Source organism: Palaemon carinicauda, chromosome 21 (assembly GCF_036898095.1).
Source record: "Palaemon carinicauda isolate YSFRI2023 chromosome 21, ASM3689809v2, whole genome shotgun sequence".
Classification (NCBI taxonomy): Eukaryota; Metazoa; Arthropoda; class Malacostraca; order Decapoda; family Palaemonidae; genus Palaemon; species Palaemon carinicauda.
This window is the reverse complement of record NC_090745.1, coordinates 104,501,526-104,517,958: the sequence shown is the minus strand read 5'-3', so window position 1 is coordinate 104,517,958 and position 16,433 is coordinate 104,501,526. Positions and strand designations below refer to the sequence as shown.

At 39.1% G+C, this 16,433-nt stretch overlaps 1 protein-coding gene across 1 annotated transcript in view; it reads right to left on the bottom strand.

Annotated features, from left to right (window-relative positions):
- Positions 1–16,260, bottom strand: part of LOC137615384 (ectopic P granules protein 5 homolog) — a 109,371-nt gene extending 93,111 nt beyond the window's left edge. Inside the window, exons 1-8 of the mRNA XM_068345202.1 lie at positions 16,122–16,260; positions 8,823–8,981; positions 8,024–8,136; positions 5,869–6,112; positions 2,816–2,956; positions 1,083–1,310; positions 759–878; positions 227–375 (exon numbers count right to left, since the gene is read on the bottom strand). Of these exons, the coding sequence (XP_068201303.1) occupies positions 227–375; positions 759–878; positions 1,083–1,310; positions 2,816–2,956; positions 5,869–6,112; positions 8,024–8,136; positions 8,823–8,981; positions 16,122–16,259 (1,292 nt within the window). The 5' untranslated portion in view covers position 16,260. The remainder of the gene's footprint in view (positions 1–226; positions 376–758; positions 879–1,082; positions 1,311–2,815; positions 2,957–5,868; positions 6,113–8,023; positions 8,137–8,822; positions 8,982–16,121) is intronic.
- Between the last annotated feature and the right edge of the window lie 173 nt (positions 16,261–16,433).

Sequence of the window (16,433 nt, the reverse complement as noted above, 5' to 3'; positions counted from 1 at the left end):
CAAATGTGCAGTATGATAAAAGCTGAATCTGGATGCCTTGCCTTCATGAAAGAAAGCATTATATATCTTTAATGGAAAAAAATAATTGGCTCATCACCTTATGGATTTCAGGTTTTTAAAGTGAGCAGTAACATGACTTTACACAAGAGGCCAAATATAAAAATAATATTTTGAGTCTTACTGTAGTTTGTAAACAAGAAGAATTTCCTTAAAACTCATCACTTACCCTTGCTGAATTGCAGCCGATGTTGGATCTGGAATGTCTTTGAGAAATGATGCTGGAGGTTTCAATAATTTGCAAACTTGGCGCATCGGTTGATCTAACAGATGCAGTCGTAAGCAGGTTAATAAATTCCAGGCCCAATCACAGAAAACCTTTTCAGAGGAATGAATTTAAGTGTGATTTTTTATTCATAAAATATATTTTTATTAAGGTAATTTATATTAAAAAAAATTCTTATAACACTAATGTGCAGTGTTATACAGTATAAGAGGCACCTTCAGAAGACTATCTGAGAGTATGTGTAATCACTGAAAACGAGATTTGTAACAACACTGTATAATAAAAGATGTTAAAATCCTTTCAATGTGTAGGTCATCCTAACAAAAAAAAAAAAAAGGCCTATCTTTAGAAAATATTTCTTCTGAGATTTTAATGAGCATCCTTATAAGTAAACAGCAATTGCAGTATTTCATATAAAAATATTAGATAAGAATTGATGTAAAAACTGTACTTTGGACCATAAAAAAATGCTAACCTGTTCAGGAGAAGGTGCATACATCACTGATGTGACTTGCTTTACTCCCTCAGTCAATATGCTTCGTTGATTCATCTCCCTCGAGACTTTCAAGTATGATTCTAATACTGTTAAGGCAACCTGGAAAAGTAAGTCAATTATAGCATGAGTAAAAAGATTAAAAGACTACCAAAAAACTTGAGTCACATTCAAACAATAAGAAAATTGTGTTTTCCTGACTATAGTTTTAAAAGCATACCTGATTGGGATCCTATAACTCACCCAAGTTCAATACATAAAGAGAGAAGAAATAACGATAATGAACGACAAGATGGTACAACTCACTCTACGATGGAGCTGATGAGGGAGAGCCAGTGCTTGTTTAGGAGTACTTTCCCCCCAGTTCAGTTTTGTTATGATTACTCTTGCCAACTGATTTTCAATACTGGGAACTGGGGTGAAGAGCAGCCAATGTGATATACAGGTTATATCATCGTCACTAGGCTGCCAAAGTTGCAAGGGTAGAGCACGAAACAGATATAACACCATGCTCCCAATATTGACTAATTTCTCCTGGAAAAACAAACAAAAGATAATGTTTTAGAATCAATATCCCAAAAGCAATACAAAAATATGCTTCCTTCTGAATAGTATATAAAATTTAAGTAAAGGCATGGACCAATGAATGTATCGGGCCTCCATTATCTAAGATTACAGGTTATACAACAGATGACAAGAGTAAATACAAAATACTGTACATTCAACAAATACAAAATGATGCATATACAGTAACTATCACAAGAAGTTTCCATATTACTGTAGGGAATAAACTTAATTTTCATTTGATTATCTCTGGACAAGACTTGGATAACTACCATGTTCCTTCTGTGGATAATTCAGTACTGTAATCAGCTCTAGGTATTAATGGCTATTCTGCATAAGTCATTTGTATCTGTAGTGAGCATTGGGCGTATTATATGCAGTAAAAAGGAACTATGTAATATCCCCTCATCCCTGGCTGAATTGTTTTCTTCCCTTTACTTTGTTATCTACTAACATTGATCTCTTCTAATCTAGCAGTCTATCTTCTACAGCTTTTTCTTACATTAAGGATCAACCTTTGGTTTAAAAAAAAATGAGAAGAGCACCATCACTAGACATGTGACTTGGTTTTCTTCATATAATTAATAACTTGAAGGCTACTGAGAAGAGTTTACTGTCTATATGTATTTTTGAGGGATGAAAGCCTCTTTCTCTTATCAAATTGTACTTCATGCTAGTATTAATCCATCTTTCAATAACGAACCTTAGTTACAGTTTGATGTGAGCCCAATCATATGATAATTCCTGTGATTATTTTCTTGTATGGCTTTTTGTAATTTAATAAAACTACAAATCAGTTTAGTTTATTTTGTAAAATATACAACAATTCATGAAGCCTTATCTTGTCACATTTAACAACAACTTTAACTTTTTTTGCTAATTATTTTTGCATGTAATATGAGAAAAAATAATTTGGGACACCTCTCTCAGAGTCCAGAATGGCATGGATGGACGGGCAAACTTAAGAATAAGCATAAATAAATTATTTAAAACCTATCATGGGTGACTGTATTGCTTATACATTTTGCTAAATGTTAATGCTAAATTTCAATCTTGCGTTTTTTAACATTACACTATTTGGCAATTTCTAACTCTAAATTTCACGTTTTGACACACGTTCTTTGTTGATTTTTCATGGCAAACAAGTTTGGTGTCAAATCTATGGTTTCCTCGTTTTAAGAAAGTCCCAAATATCAAACATGTGGATAAAAAAGTTGACAGTATGGGGCAGGTTTTTATGACATAACTTGGAATTTTAGTTTTCCCTTAATTCAAAAAAAAAAAAAAAAAAGCATGAAAACTAAGTTCTTAGCCCTCATATTTGAAAATCAATTTAGAAATTACTGTGTACTATGAGTACTTTTACATTCATGTTACATAGTTTACTGGTTGACACTCAAAAAAATCCTAACTATAATGATGATAATATCAATATAAACACAAGGTAAAGTTAACTACAGTTCACTCTCTCTCACCTGTGTAGTTGTAAGAATAAAAGACAAACAGAATGGATGACTCGTTGCCACTGCAGACAATAAATCCCGACCTATGCGGCTCAACATTTCTCTTGTTTCTTCGTTGACAAAAGTTGCTTCGTAGATATTATTAACCAAGACCTGTGAGGAGAAAAAATATTTTAATAATAGTTTATCTCTATACTCGCCTGATGTAGATATTGCAGCTTCTCCAGATGCTCGGTTATTACGGCACTCACCCGTAAAACTTCTAATTATTCCCATTTTCATTATAGAGAGAAAAAGGTGGAAGTAAAGCGCAAGGTACGTGAGGCAAAGAGGGCAGCTGACCTGAGGTGGGGTCAGGGACTGGGTCAGTCATATGAAGAGAATAAGAAGAAGTTTTGGAAAGAAGTGAAGAGAGTAAGAAAGGCCGGCGCAAGAATTGAAGAGACAGTGAAAGATGGAAATGGAAGGTTGTTAAAAGGAGAGGAGGCAAGGAAAAGGTGGGCGGAATATTTTGAAAGTTTGCTGAATGTTGAGGATGATAGGGAGGCAGATATAATTGCTGTTCCAGGTGTTGAGGTGCCAGTGATGGGAGATGAGAATGAGAGAGAGATTACAATAGAGGAAGTGAGGAGAGCACTAGATGAAACGAGAGTAGGAAAAGCATCTGGTATGGATGGTGTGAGAGCTGAGATGTTGAAGGAAGGGGGTGTGACTGTACTTGAATGCTTGGTGAGATTGTTTAATGTGTGTTTTGTGTTGTCAATGGTACCAGTAGATTGGGTCTGTGCATGTATTGTACCACTATATAAGGGTAAGGGAGATGTGCATGAGTGTTGTAATTCAAGAGGTATTAGTTTGTTGAGTGTAGTTGGAAAAGTGTATGGTAGAGTACTGATTAATAGGATTAAGGATAAAACAGAGAATGCAATCTTGGAAGTACAGGGTGGTTTTAGAAGAGGTAGGGGTTGTATGAATCAGATTTTTACAGTTAGGCAGATATGCGAGAAATATTTAGCAAAAGGTAAGGAGGTGTATGTTGCGTTTATGGATCTGGAGAAAGCATATGATAGAGTTGATAGGAAAGCAATGTGGAATGTGATGAGGTTATATGGAGTTGGTGGAAGGTTGTTGCAAGCAGTGAAAAGTTTCTACAAAGGTAGTAAAGCATGTGTTAGAATAGGAAATGAAGTGAGCGATTGGTTTCCGGTGAGAGTGGGGCTGAGACAGGGATGTGTGATGTCGCCGTGGTTGTTTAACTTGTATGTTGATGGAGTGGTGAGAGAGGTGAATGCTCGAGTGCTTGGACGAGGATTAAAACTGGTAGACGAGAATGATCATGAATGGGAGGTAAATCAGTTGTTGTTTGCGGATGATACTGTACTGGTAGCTGACACAGAAGAGAAGCTTGACCGACTAGTGACAGAATTTGGAAGGGTGTGTGAGAGAAGGAAGTTGAGCGTTAATGTGGGTAAGAGTAAGGTTATGAGATGTACGAGAAGGGAAGGTGGTGCAAGGTTGAATGTCATGTTGAATGGAGAGTTACTTGAGGAGGTGGATCAGTTTAAGTACTTGGGGTCTGTTGTTGCAGCAAATGGTGGAGTGGAAGCAGATGTACGTCAGAGTCAATGAAGGTTGCAAAATGTTGGGGGCAGTTAAGGGAGTAGTAAAAAATAGAGGGTTGGGCATGAATGTAAAGAGAGTTCTATATGAGAAAGTGATTGTACCAACTGTGATGTATGGATCGGAGTTGTGGGGAATGAAAGTGATGGAGAGACAGAAATTGAATGTGTTTGAGATGAAGTGTCTGAGGAGTATGGCTGGTGTATCTCGAGTAGATAGGGTCAGGAACGAAGTGGTGAGGGTGAGAACGGGTGTAAGAAATGAATTAGCGGCTAGAGTGGATATGAATGTGTTGAGGTGGTTTGGCCATGTTGAGAGAATGGAGAATGGCTGTCTGCTAAAGAAGGTGATGAATGCAAGAGTTGATGGGAGAAGTACAAGAGGAAGGCCAAGGTTTGGGTGGATGGATGGTGTGAAGAAAGCTCTGGGTGATAGGAGGATAGATGTGAGAGAGGCAAGAGAGCGTGCTAGAAATAGGGATGAATGGCGAGCGATTGTGACGCAGTTCCGGTAGGCCCTGCTGCTTCCTCCGGTGCCTTAGATGACCGCGGAGGTAGCAGCAGTAGGGGACTCAGCAGTATGAAGCTTCATCTGTGGTGGAAATGTGGGAGGTTGGGCTGTGGCACCCTAGCAGTACCAGCTGAACTCGGCTGAGTCCCTGGTTAGGCTGGAGGAACGTAGAGAGTAGAGGTCCCCTTTTTTTGTTTTGTTTCTTGTTGATGTCGGCTACCCCCCAAAATTGGGGGAAGTGCCTTTGGTATATGTATGTATTAACTTCAATAAATACATCCACTTAACACATAATAAAACCTTCTAGCGTAAGTGGCAAGAAGCCCAGAACTGCCGTGCCAGATACTCTGTCTCTTTCAGTTTCTCTGTCGCTTCAGCAATGATTACACATTTTCCAGACCATTTACATAATGTGCATTAAGAGGTCTTCCCTTGGTTCGATTAACAATTACTACTTGGAATGTGCACAGGAATTATTTCTGTGATATCATGATTTGCATTTTTTTTGTGTATCATGTTAGAAACATGCTGTTAGATCAGGAGAAAAGCAAGGGAAGACTAGGCTAGTTGATTACAGTATAGAGGGATGATGAACGATACTGACACGCCTCCACCATTAGACAATACAAGTTCAGCCATCCTCTGATAGTGATGAACTTACAAAACTTTTGACATCACCAAGTTCCTTTGTCGAAATAGAGAAGTTCAGTGAATCCTTCCTCAATACAGTAATGGTAATTCTGGTCCCTCCCACCATCTTGTTACCAAACCTAACCTAACGCTTCAAGTTCAAAAAAAAAAAAAAAGAGAGAGAGAGAGAGAGAGAGAGAGAGAGAGAGAGAGAGAGAGAGAGAGAGAGAGAGAGATTCATATAAAAGAAAAAAAATTAAATGTTACTACATATTGTAGAATAAAAGTCTGAAAACTTTACTTACTTTCACAAACTCCTCTTCAGTAACTTCTCTGGTAATTGCCATATTAGCTAAGGCAGTAAGTAGGTAAAAGGCTTCATTTTCTTCCATGACTTGCAAGCGATCGTGGAACTGGCCTCGAGTATCAGAATGAGAAACAAGGGCAGCCCAATCTTCACATGTGCTGTTTTGTTCGTCTGCAGCTGCTACAGTTTTGTCAGACTCATCGCTGATGCCAACATGAAGTCTGTACACAATTTTCCACAATCTGCCAGATATTTGAAAAGTGATAATTAGCAATTTAACTTTTGTATCTAACTCTTAATACGGAATACAGTACTGTACTCTATTAAAAAAACCAATACAGTACTGATTTTTTTATGAAAAGGCATATAGGACAAGCAATCATAAATCTCACTAACCACAGGCTAAAGAAAGAGGGAAATGAAGGGGGGTACTTAATACAGTATGCAAAAAAGAAATACAGTATATCATATATACTTGTGCAACATTCAATCTCATATCTTGTCTTCTTCATTCCCAGTGCTATCCCTATATTTTGGGGTCTGTTGCCTGATATGCCCTCTCCATTGCTTTCTATTAAAGGCATCCTCTTCCACCAAAGCTCTTCCCTTCATATCATCCATCATCCTTCACCTTTTCTTGCCATCTAACTCTCTGCCTCCCTCCTGATCTTCTCTCCCTACCAGATTCCTCACAAGCCCTCCTCACACGCTCCCCACCATTCATCCTCAATACATACCCACAATCTCGCATAGTGTGCAACCCCACAATTTTCACCCGTAAGAGACAATTGGATCATATATCGTATCTACATCACTTTACCCTAACTTCTAGTTCAATTAATTAAAAAGTAAAAGAATCGTTAGTAATGCATACGGCTATAAACAACCGAACGAAAAACGGCTATTTTGTTATGAACAACAGATTTGGATAAGAGTATTTGGTTTTCTTGAAACAACTTTTGTATGATAGTAAAGAATTGCTTTTATTGTTACAAATGACATTAAGTTGGATATGACTGATGCCGTTTTGTGCTATGGAGAAAAGATTGACAAAAATGTAGGAAAAAAAAAAAAACAATGGTCAAGCTGAGAGCATTGGAGAAAGCTGTCAAAAAGTGGAGAAAACTTAAAGAAAATTTATTTGATGGTATATTCAGTTTATAAAAAGGTAAACCAAATTGCACAAAAAGTACCCAAAAAATTGGAAGAAAAAGTTAAGAATTTCAATTTCCTAAGCTTTGTAATTTAGCAACACAAAGCTAAAGACTATAATATTATTGCACATCGGCAATTGGGATGAAACATCCCTAAACTTCAATACTGTATGCCATTAAACTCGACAGTAGATAAATTATGAGAAAAGTATTCCTACTGAAAATTATAAACCTTTATATGATAAAATAGAAATAATAGTTCAAGTAATGATTGTTTCCTTTAGAAAATGAAAAAAATCTCTTGGTAGTTTGTCTTAATCAGCTGATTTGAAAAATATAAACGGTAGTCTCGATCATCTTATACAGTAAACGTAAACAATGGAAAGGATACATATTCGCTGTTTTTATTTTGTAATACACTAATATGTGAATAATACATGCATACCTATTGAGTCCAGTTAAACATCAGTTTTACCAAAATCATGTTTATTTTAAATACAGCTATAATTTTGACCATAGAATATGGACATATAGTTTGGCGTAGGCTGCCCGGGCAGTACATATGTTAATCTTATATATCCTGCATGATGCTGCCTGGGCAGTACATATGTTAATCTTATATATCCTGCATGATGAAACTCCTCTTAAAATTACCTTCCAAATTAAGTCTTTCAAATATGGTATCTTCAAGGAATGGAAGATTCTATGAGTTAGAGAAAATAATAACATGTCTGAATAATTATAAATTCTATAAGCCTTCTCAATGCTGAGTGCATGGATAAATAACAAGAACTAGATGGGCATTTGGGTGGAAAGTGTGAAAGCCAGAAGAGAGTGGAGAACTCATTAAATGTAAAAGATATATATCAATGAGAATATGCAGATAGACTGGTTATACTTTTTATCTTAAAGGACCATTTTCTTTTATATTAACAAATCTTTCATTACACATATCCTCCACCACAAATAATAAAATATTCCCATTAGTAAACCGCTTACCTTAGCAATGATACACTGCTGTATGGAATGACAGCAAGAAACTGCCATGCACCCGACCGTGGATTACCAAACATGCAATTTACAGCTCTTTCAAACAGTTGATCATATTCAATCTGAAAAATATTTACATTGAAAGGGAGATAATCATGAGTGAGATGATAAAAATCCATGAGAGATATATGAATTTTCAAAAACCTGAAAATTTATTCTTTAAATCTTCTAGACAGAAACAAGATGATAAATATCCCACTACACCAAAAAAAACAAAAATACTGTGCACTAAAAAATATGTGTACACCACACATTTTATGTAATGAAAAAGGAGAACATACTAGAATCCACAGATAATTATTTTTTAAGATTGGAAGTAAATGGAGACACCAAAATACAGTAAAAAGACCTTTAGTAAACAGTTCTCTGTTTTAGATTAAAGCTAGAATATTTTTTATACTGTACAATATTCACTATTAGTAGTAAAATTTGTAGAATATCAATAAGATTAGAATTAAATGGCCCTTTTTTTGCTATGCAATTCATAAAATTATGAAAGTAAATATTCGAGAAAGAATTACAAAACAGAAAACATTTACCTTTATAATACAAAATGTTCAGTGATATTTCATAGAAGCAGTCATGAATGAAAATACAGTAAATAAAAAAATCTACTACAACATCCCATGAATTTATAAAATTGATAAGATTAATAAGATTTATAAATTTGCATCAAAATCAATAAAATCACTATAGAAACTGATTAGTAATCAAGATAATATAGAAAGTATAATGATTATCACATTACCTGAAGTACAGCCCAATGAGCTGTCACTTGGTTCATATCTGTACTATGCTGAGGTAAAGACTGATGGAAATTCAGGTAATTGAGCCAGTGGTCAGTGACATACTCTACCGTGTGTCGTAAAAAGCGGCAGAGTCGCTTAGTTACTCCTCGGTAACGGACCTAAAAGATCATGTAAATTCAAAATTAATTTCATTGAGAAAAAAGAATATCATGTACTATTTAAGTTTTTTTTCCAATTTAGTGGGTTTGAGACATCAACACCTCCAAAAGAATAAAATGAGAGTATTATCAAAATAAAAGCTGATCTTTAAATTGAAAGATAATTTAAAGTGCCTGAAAATCCCTAAATACACTTTCATTAATCTTACATATAACTCAAGGAACTAATTAAGAAATACAGTACCAAAATTTGCAGATGAAACTTCTTAAAGTGATAACACTTAGTATAACCATATCATTCTCTGTGATTTGTAAAATAAGTATTGAATAGTTTCATATTTCATATAATAGCAGTCACAAAGAAATTAATTCATGAGGAAAACAATGGGAGAAGATTCATTGCTACTTAAGCATCAAATAAATATAACTTTCTAGCTACCTCAAAGGAAACTACAACATTCATGTCTTGAAATATATTGTACAATGCAACTCCTGATTTCCTCGCTTGTTCAATATACATTATTGCACTCACTAAGTAAGTACAAAATGCAGTAAAAACTGTATAAATTGATACTATACTACAACAGAAAAATGTTATTTTTATAATAAAATAAATTTTTGAATATACTTACCCGGTGATTATAATAGCTGCAACTCTGTTGCTCGACAGAAAACTCTAAGGTAAAATTCGCCAGCGATCGCTACACAGGTTGCGGGTGTGCCCAACAGCGCCATCTGTCGTCCAGATACCCAGTACTCAATGTAAACAAAGAACTCAATTTTCTCCTCGTCCCACTGCGTCTCTATTGGGGAGGAAGGGAGGGTCCTTTAATTTATAATCACCGGGTAAGTATATTCAAAAATTTATTTTATTATAAAAATAACATTTTTCAATATTTAACTTAGCCGGTGATTATAATAGCTGATTCACACCCAGGGGGGTGGGTAGAGACCAGCAAAATATGTTTACATTATTATGAGCTAAGAATTTTTATTTCATTTTAGAAGTTATCAAAATAACAAAAACAAAATAAATAGGTACCTGGTAAGGAAGTCGACTTGAACAATTACTCTGCCTTTTTAAGTACGTCTTCCTTACGGAGCCTCGCGATCCTCTTAGGATGCTGATCGACCCCTAGGAGCTGAAGTATCAAGGGTTGCAACCCATACAACAGGACCTCATCAAAACCCTTAATCTAGGCGCTTCTCAAGAAATGACTTTGACCACCCGCCAAATCAACCAGGATGCGAAAGGCTTCTTAGCCTTCCGGACAACCCAAAAACAACAATAAAAACATTTCAAGAGAAAGATTAAAAAGGTTATGGAATTAGGGAATTGTAGTGGTTGAGCCCTCACCCACTACTGCACTCGCTGCTACGAATGGTCCCAGTGTGTAGCAGTTCTTGTAAAGAGACTGGACATCTTTCAAGTAAAATGACGCGAACACTGACTTGCTTCTCCAATAGGTTGCGTCCATTATACTTTGCAGAGATATATTTTGCTTAAAGGCCACGGAAGTTGTTACAGCTCTAACTTCGTGCGTCTTCACCTTAAGCAAAGTTCGGTCTTCCTCACTCAGATGTGAATGAGCTTCTCGTATTAACAATCTGATAAAGTCTGACCAAGCATTCTTTGACAAAGGCAAGGATGGTTTCTTAACTGAACACCATAAAGCTTCAGATTGGCCTTGTAAAGGTTTAGTACGCTTTAAATAGAACTTAAGAGCTCTAACAGGGCATAAGACACTTTCTAGTTCATTGCCTACGATCTCCGATAAGCTGGGGATATCGAAAGATTTAGGCCAAGGCCGAGAAGGCAGCTCATTTTTGGCTAGAAAACCAAGTTGTAGCCAACAAGTGGCTTTTTCTGACGAAAATCCTATGTTCTTGCTGAAGGCATGAATCTCACTGACTCTTTTAGCCGAGGCTAAGCATACCAGGAAAAGAGTCTTAAGAGTGAGATCTTTCAGGGAGGCTGATTGTAACGGCTCCAACCTGTCTGATATGAAGAATCTTAGTACCACGTCTAAATTCCATCCAAGGGTAGCCAAACGACGCTCCTTGGTGGTCTCAAAAGACTTAAGGAGGTCTTGCAGATCTTTATGTTTGGAAAGATCTAAGCCTCTATGCCGGAAGACCGATGCCAACATGCTTCTGTAGCCCTTGATAGTGGGAGCTGAAAGGGATCGTCCTTTTCTCAGGTATAAGAGAAAAACAGCTATTTGAGCTACAGAGGTACTGGTCGAGGATACAGAAACTGACTTGCACCAGTCTCGGAAGACTTCCCACTTCGATTGGTAGACTAATGGAAGAAGCTCTCCTTGCTCTAGCAATCGCACTGGCTGCTTCCTTCGAAAAGCCTCTAGCTCTCGAGAGTCTTTCGATAGTCTGAAGGCAGTAAGACGAAGAGCGTGGAGGCTTTGGAGTACCTTCTTTACGTGTGGCTGACGTAGAAGGTCTACCCTTAGAGGAAGACTACTGGGGAAGTCTTCTAACCATCGAAGTATCTCGGTGAACCATTCTCTCGCGGGCCAGAGGGAAGCAACTAATGTCAACCTTGTCCCTTCGTGAGAGGCGAACTTCTGCAGTACCTTGTTGACAATCTTGAACGGTGGGAATGCGTAGAGATCCAGATGTGACCAATCTAGGAGGAAAGCATCTATATGTATTGCTGCTGGGTCCGGGACTGGAGAGCAATAGATTGGAAGCCTCTTGGTCAGCGAGGTTGCAAAGAGATCTATGGATGGTTTTACCCCAAGTGGCCCAAAGTCTCTTGCACACATCCTTGTGGAGGGTCCATTCGGTTGGAATTACTTGCCCTTTCCGACTGAGACAATCTGCTATGACGTTCAAGTCGCCTTGGATGAACCTCGTTACTAGGGAGATGTCTTGACCTTTTGACCAGATGAGCAGGTCCCTTGTGATCTCGTACAACGTCAGTGAGTGGGTACCTCCTTGTTTGGAGATGTACGCCAAGGCCGTGGTGATGTCCGAGTTAACTTCCACCACTTTGCCTCGAAGGAGAGACTTGAAGCTTTTCAAGGCCAGATGTACTGCCAACAGCTCCTTGCAGTTGATATGCATGCTCCTCTGACTCGAGTTCCACAGTCCTGAGCATTCCCGACCGTCTAGTGTCGCGCCCCAGCCCACGTCTGATGCGTCCGAGAAGAGAACGTGGTTGGGAGTCTGAACAGCCAGGGGAAGACCCTCTCTTAGGTTGATATTGTCCTTCCACCAAGTCAGACAAGACTTTATCTTTTCGGAAACCGGGATCGAGACCGCTTCTAGCGTCTTGTCCTTTTTCCAGTGAAAAGCTAGATGGTATTGAAGAGGACGGAGGTGTAGTCTTCCTAGTGACACAAATGTTCCACGGATGACAGCGTTCCTACCAGACTCATCCACAGCCTGACTGAGCAGCGTTCCTTCTTCAGCATCTTCTGGATGGATAGCAGGGCTTGATCTATTCTGGGGACTGATCGTCTTGTTGTTCAGCAACGTCCTCATCAGAGGGTTCCTCATCCGAAAACTGATGAGGAAACGGCAACGGAGTGGGTAACGTCTGGCTCGCTGAGTCCGGTCGCACTGGTGGATGCGTGACGGAGCCGGACGCAATATCATGGCACTGCTGCACAGTCTGTGAACTGTCAACAACCATGGGTGCGCGAGGAAGCACAGCGTCAACCCGAGACTGTCTAGACCGTCTGGGTTGTGCAGTCAACACCCTACCGGGTTGCTGAGGTTGACGCACTGCGTCAAAACAAGTCACCTCTGCTGGTTGTTGAACGTCCTGAACGTCAACAACCACCTCCGAGCGTCGCTTAACGTCAACGTGCGGCTGGCAACCCACACTGGGTCGCATCGGTGGAGGAACCACCTCAACTGGCAGACGCGAGTAGGTTATCTAAGCGTCAACAGGGCGCACAACCGACCGGTTGGAAGGTTGTTGGCCAGAAGGTTCGGTAGCAACCTTCTCCGCATTAAAGTCCTCTATCAAGGACGCAAGCTTGGACTGCATGTCTTGCAGCAAAGCCCATTTAGGGTCTACGGGAGCAGGTGTGGCAACAGACGGGGTTAGCGACTGAGGCGGTACCGTTTACCATCCCTGAAAGCCTTGTTATGCGTGACATAATTGTACAGCAAAACTTCAAAGGCTCGAACACAGCTGTGAAGTTGACCTGTAAACAACTTGGAGCGTCTCCTGGCCAGGCGCCAGGGAGAGTCTACGAGAATTGAGAAGTCTATCTGGGCAGAGGCATGAACTCCTAAGCCGAGAACTTCTCTCGTGTCATATCAGACTCTCGCTCTATAAACCAGTTTAAAAGAAGGGAAAGCAAAGGCTGTATCACCCAAACTCCTCCTGGTGAAAAACCAGTCGCCTAGCCAACGTAAAGCTCTCTAGGAGAGCGAGAGAGCACTAGCTTAAAAACAACGGCTTCGAAGTAGCTAGGCCTAGTGTAAGCTCTGACGTTTAGGCGAACGAGGAGCAGCAGTTACAAAAAGATCCGGACAAAGATCCTTAAAAAAATCATCATGATTTAATTAAAGTCCATAGGAGGCTAAGCAGCTTTAGGCTCCTCTCCATCTGACAGAGTCCTCAAGGGAATATCAGTAGGAGGGGGAACAGCAACTTCCTCATCTACAGGAACCTTGTCCGAAAAAAGCTGAGTCTCAAGCAAGGGAGAGACCTACCATGGTGGCAATGCTTTACAAGCAGAGTCCACACTCACTGGTGCATTAGTAGCGGACCAGAACGCAACGTCATGTAACTGCTTGACAGTCTGTGAACTGTCAACAACTGAACTGTCAACCACAACAGGTGCGTGAGGACGCACAGCGTCCACTCGAGACTGCTTTGACTGCCTAGACTGAGCAGTCAAAACAACTCTAGAATGCGGAGGTTGACGCACAGCGTCAAAACAAGTCAACTCCGATTGTTAGTGAACGTCTTGAACGTCAACAGGAGCCTCAGCAAGTGGCCTAACGTCCAAATGCGGCTGAAAAACCACACGAGACCACATCGAGTGTGGTTCTAAACAACCTGACTGACGTGACTAAGCTACGCCAACGTCAACAGTAAGCACAAAGGAACGTTAGGTTGGCTGAAAGCCAGGATATCGATGAGATAAACGGCTAGAGTCAACGGACTAATCGGCAGAATAGTCTTCCACAAGGGAGGCAAGCATATACTGCATGTCTTGCCATACAACCCATTAAGGATCAACGGAAATGGTTGTGGTAAGAGACGAGGGTAACGTCTGTGACCGCAACACTTTGCCTACAAAAAAAGACTCTCGGAGTCTGTGTTACGCTTTTGTTAGGCGGCGAGCAGTTATCCGATGACTGCATAGGGTCAGAGCTGTCCTAATGGTTGTAACCAGGACGCTGGACCTGTCCTGAAAGGACTGACTTTCGCTTAAGGGCTTCGAAACCTTGTGACAGGTTTCTTATGCGAAAAGCCTTCGGATGACGAGGAGAAACAACGTCTCTCTCGTCTTATGGTAGGGGAGATCTTGGTAAGATACACCCGATACCATAGAGGGAAAACGTCTGTTCGTTGGTCAAGGCCTCTCGAACCCATAGGTCGTTTGACATTACTTCTCCCCTGGGCTTGGGAGCATGTAAGAGGTCCCGGACTAGGTGAACGACAGGCACGAACAGACGAACCCTCGGACGCAACACTGTAACACTTTGCGCATATCACTTTATCACTTCGATTTTCTGTTTTGCACTTCTTTCACTGAAATTTTTACTGATTTCTACCTGAAACACGCAATTCTACCCTTCATTAAAAGGTAGTAATTGCGAAATCAGTCGTATAATGCAAGCTCATTAATACCAGCAAAAAACAGAAAACATATTTAAAGATAAAAAAATCAGTGGCTGGGAAAGAGACTAAACACTAGTTCATATAACTACGTTTTCAATCTCTCACCGCACATAGCCTGGGGACGAGAATAAAAAACTAAAACTTTTTATCCTTCCTCCCCGTACAGCGACTAGGGACGAGAGTAACACGAGAACAACGTTACCCGCTTGAACGGAACGTTTTCTCTCCTCTCTCTCCCTCCGTCTCTATCTCTCTCTCTCTTTCTCTCTTGATTTCACACCTAAGAGAAGAGCCCAATTATATTTCGTCAAAAAAACATGTTATTTGACTAAAGGAAAAAACTGAAAGGTTTTTCAAATAAAAAGTTCCTTTAAAATAGAATTTAAAACATTTAAGCTAAGAAAGAATGAACAAAACGTCAGAATCGATTTACTCTTACTGCAAAGTGAAACCGTGATACACTCTCTCTCTATCGTAACGATAGAGCGCATGTTGAACGTCCTGAACGTCAACAACTGCGTAGCATAAATAAACTAAACGTTAGTTCATCTTTGAAAACAGTACGAAGACTATCAAAGAAATTCTTTCATAAAAAATTACATTTAAAAAGTTTTAAATCCTTAGCTCTTCAAAAGCTAATTACGATATAAAGGGCTCAACGTTGATTAACTTCGGTTTCCAAGTTAGGACCGCCTACTCTCAGGAAAGGTCTATATAAACAAAACATTAAAATTATTTTTATATGTTTATAATAAATGGAAAGTTAATCGAAGAGGCCTAATAAAAGCGGAGAGATATAAAATATATAGAGGAAAATCTATAACGTGATATAATTACTAAAAGCCTAAACACACTTCCGCTAAGGGAAGGGTCGGCCATTTAAAAGTGAAAGAAAGTCCATACTCTCTTTGTCACCATAATTAAATCTATCCAAAACGAGTTCAAGATTTAAGATGAAGATAAAACACCTGCATAGCGATAGCTCAAAACTAGAATAGTGTACTTCACCAATTAGTTGTGAAAACAAATCCAGTTTAGCAACAGCGAATAAGCACGTCTTGTCGGGAGCACGACAGAGAGAAAATTGAGTTCTTTGTTTACATTGAGTACTGGGTATCTGGACGACAGATGGCGCTGTTGGGCACACCCGCAACCTGTGTAGCGATCGCTGGCGAATTTTACCTTAGAGTTTTCTGTCGAGCAACAGAGTTGCAGCTATTATAATCACCGGCTAATTTAAATATTGAAAAATAAGTTGCCACATCATTTGGACACCTTTGTTAATCAAAACACTTCTATAAAATGTTACATACCTGAGAATAAGTCACTAAACCATTGCGGAATAATTGTATGAGATATGTAGCAAAGGCAAAGAGCTTCATTAAGCCCTGTCTACTTGTACTGGCAACGCTATACTCAAGTGTGTCATTTTCTTCATTTATGAGCAGCATGTGCTGAAAGATTTCCTTAAAGGGTACTTGGTTAAGAATCTGTAAAAAGAGTATTAATATTCATATGACTGAGATTTGATTCAACATTTTCCTTAAGTAATTATGTTTTATAAATACAACCCTCAATCTACAGTAAAAGAATAGATTACATCAGCAGTCTTAACAAAGAGAATA